Here is a 279-nt window from a genome sequence, read left to right as displayed (position 1 = left end):
GGAAAGGGCGAAGGATGGCTACCGAAGGAGGGGGAGCCAAGCCTGTCACCCAGTCCAGGATGGAGAACTTCCGAAAGGTGAGGACCTCGGAGGAGGAGAGCCCCTTGCCCTTCCCCGACCTGCCCCCAGATGTGGTGGAGATGAAAGTGAAGGAGGGCAGCAAGATCAGGAATCTGATGAACTTCGCCATGGCCCAGATGGAGCTGAAGGGCAGCCGGCAGATCGTCTTCAGCGGTTGCGGCAGGGCGGTCACCAAGACCATCACTTGCGTTGAGATCA

The 279-nt window shown here is 59.9% G+C and overlaps 1 protein-coding gene across 1 annotated transcript in view; it reads left to right on the top strand.

Annotated features, from left to right (window-relative positions):
• Nucleotides 1-14: 14 nt before the first annotated feature.
• The window catches only part of LOC104076711 (ribonuclease P protein subunit p25-like), a gene marked incomplete at its 3' end in the record, with an annotated part of 683 nt that continues 418 nt past the window's right edge, over nt 15-279 (top strand). Inside the window, exon 1 of the mRNA XM_009577662.1 lies at nt 15-279. Coding sequence (XP_009575957.1) covers nt 15-279 — 265 coding nt within the window.

The sequence above is a fragment of the Fulmarus glacialis genome, unplaced genomic scaffold (assembly GCF_000690835.1).
Source record: "Fulmarus glacialis isolate BGI_N327 unplaced genomic scaffold, ASM69083v1 scaffold39035, whole genome shotgun sequence".
Classification (NCBI taxonomy): domain Eukaryota; kingdom Metazoa; phylum Chordata; class Aves; order Procellariiformes; family Procellariidae; genus Fulmarus; species Fulmarus glacialis.
Note: the sequence above shows the minus strand (reverse complement) of the source record. Positions and strands in the feature narration are given on the sequence as shown.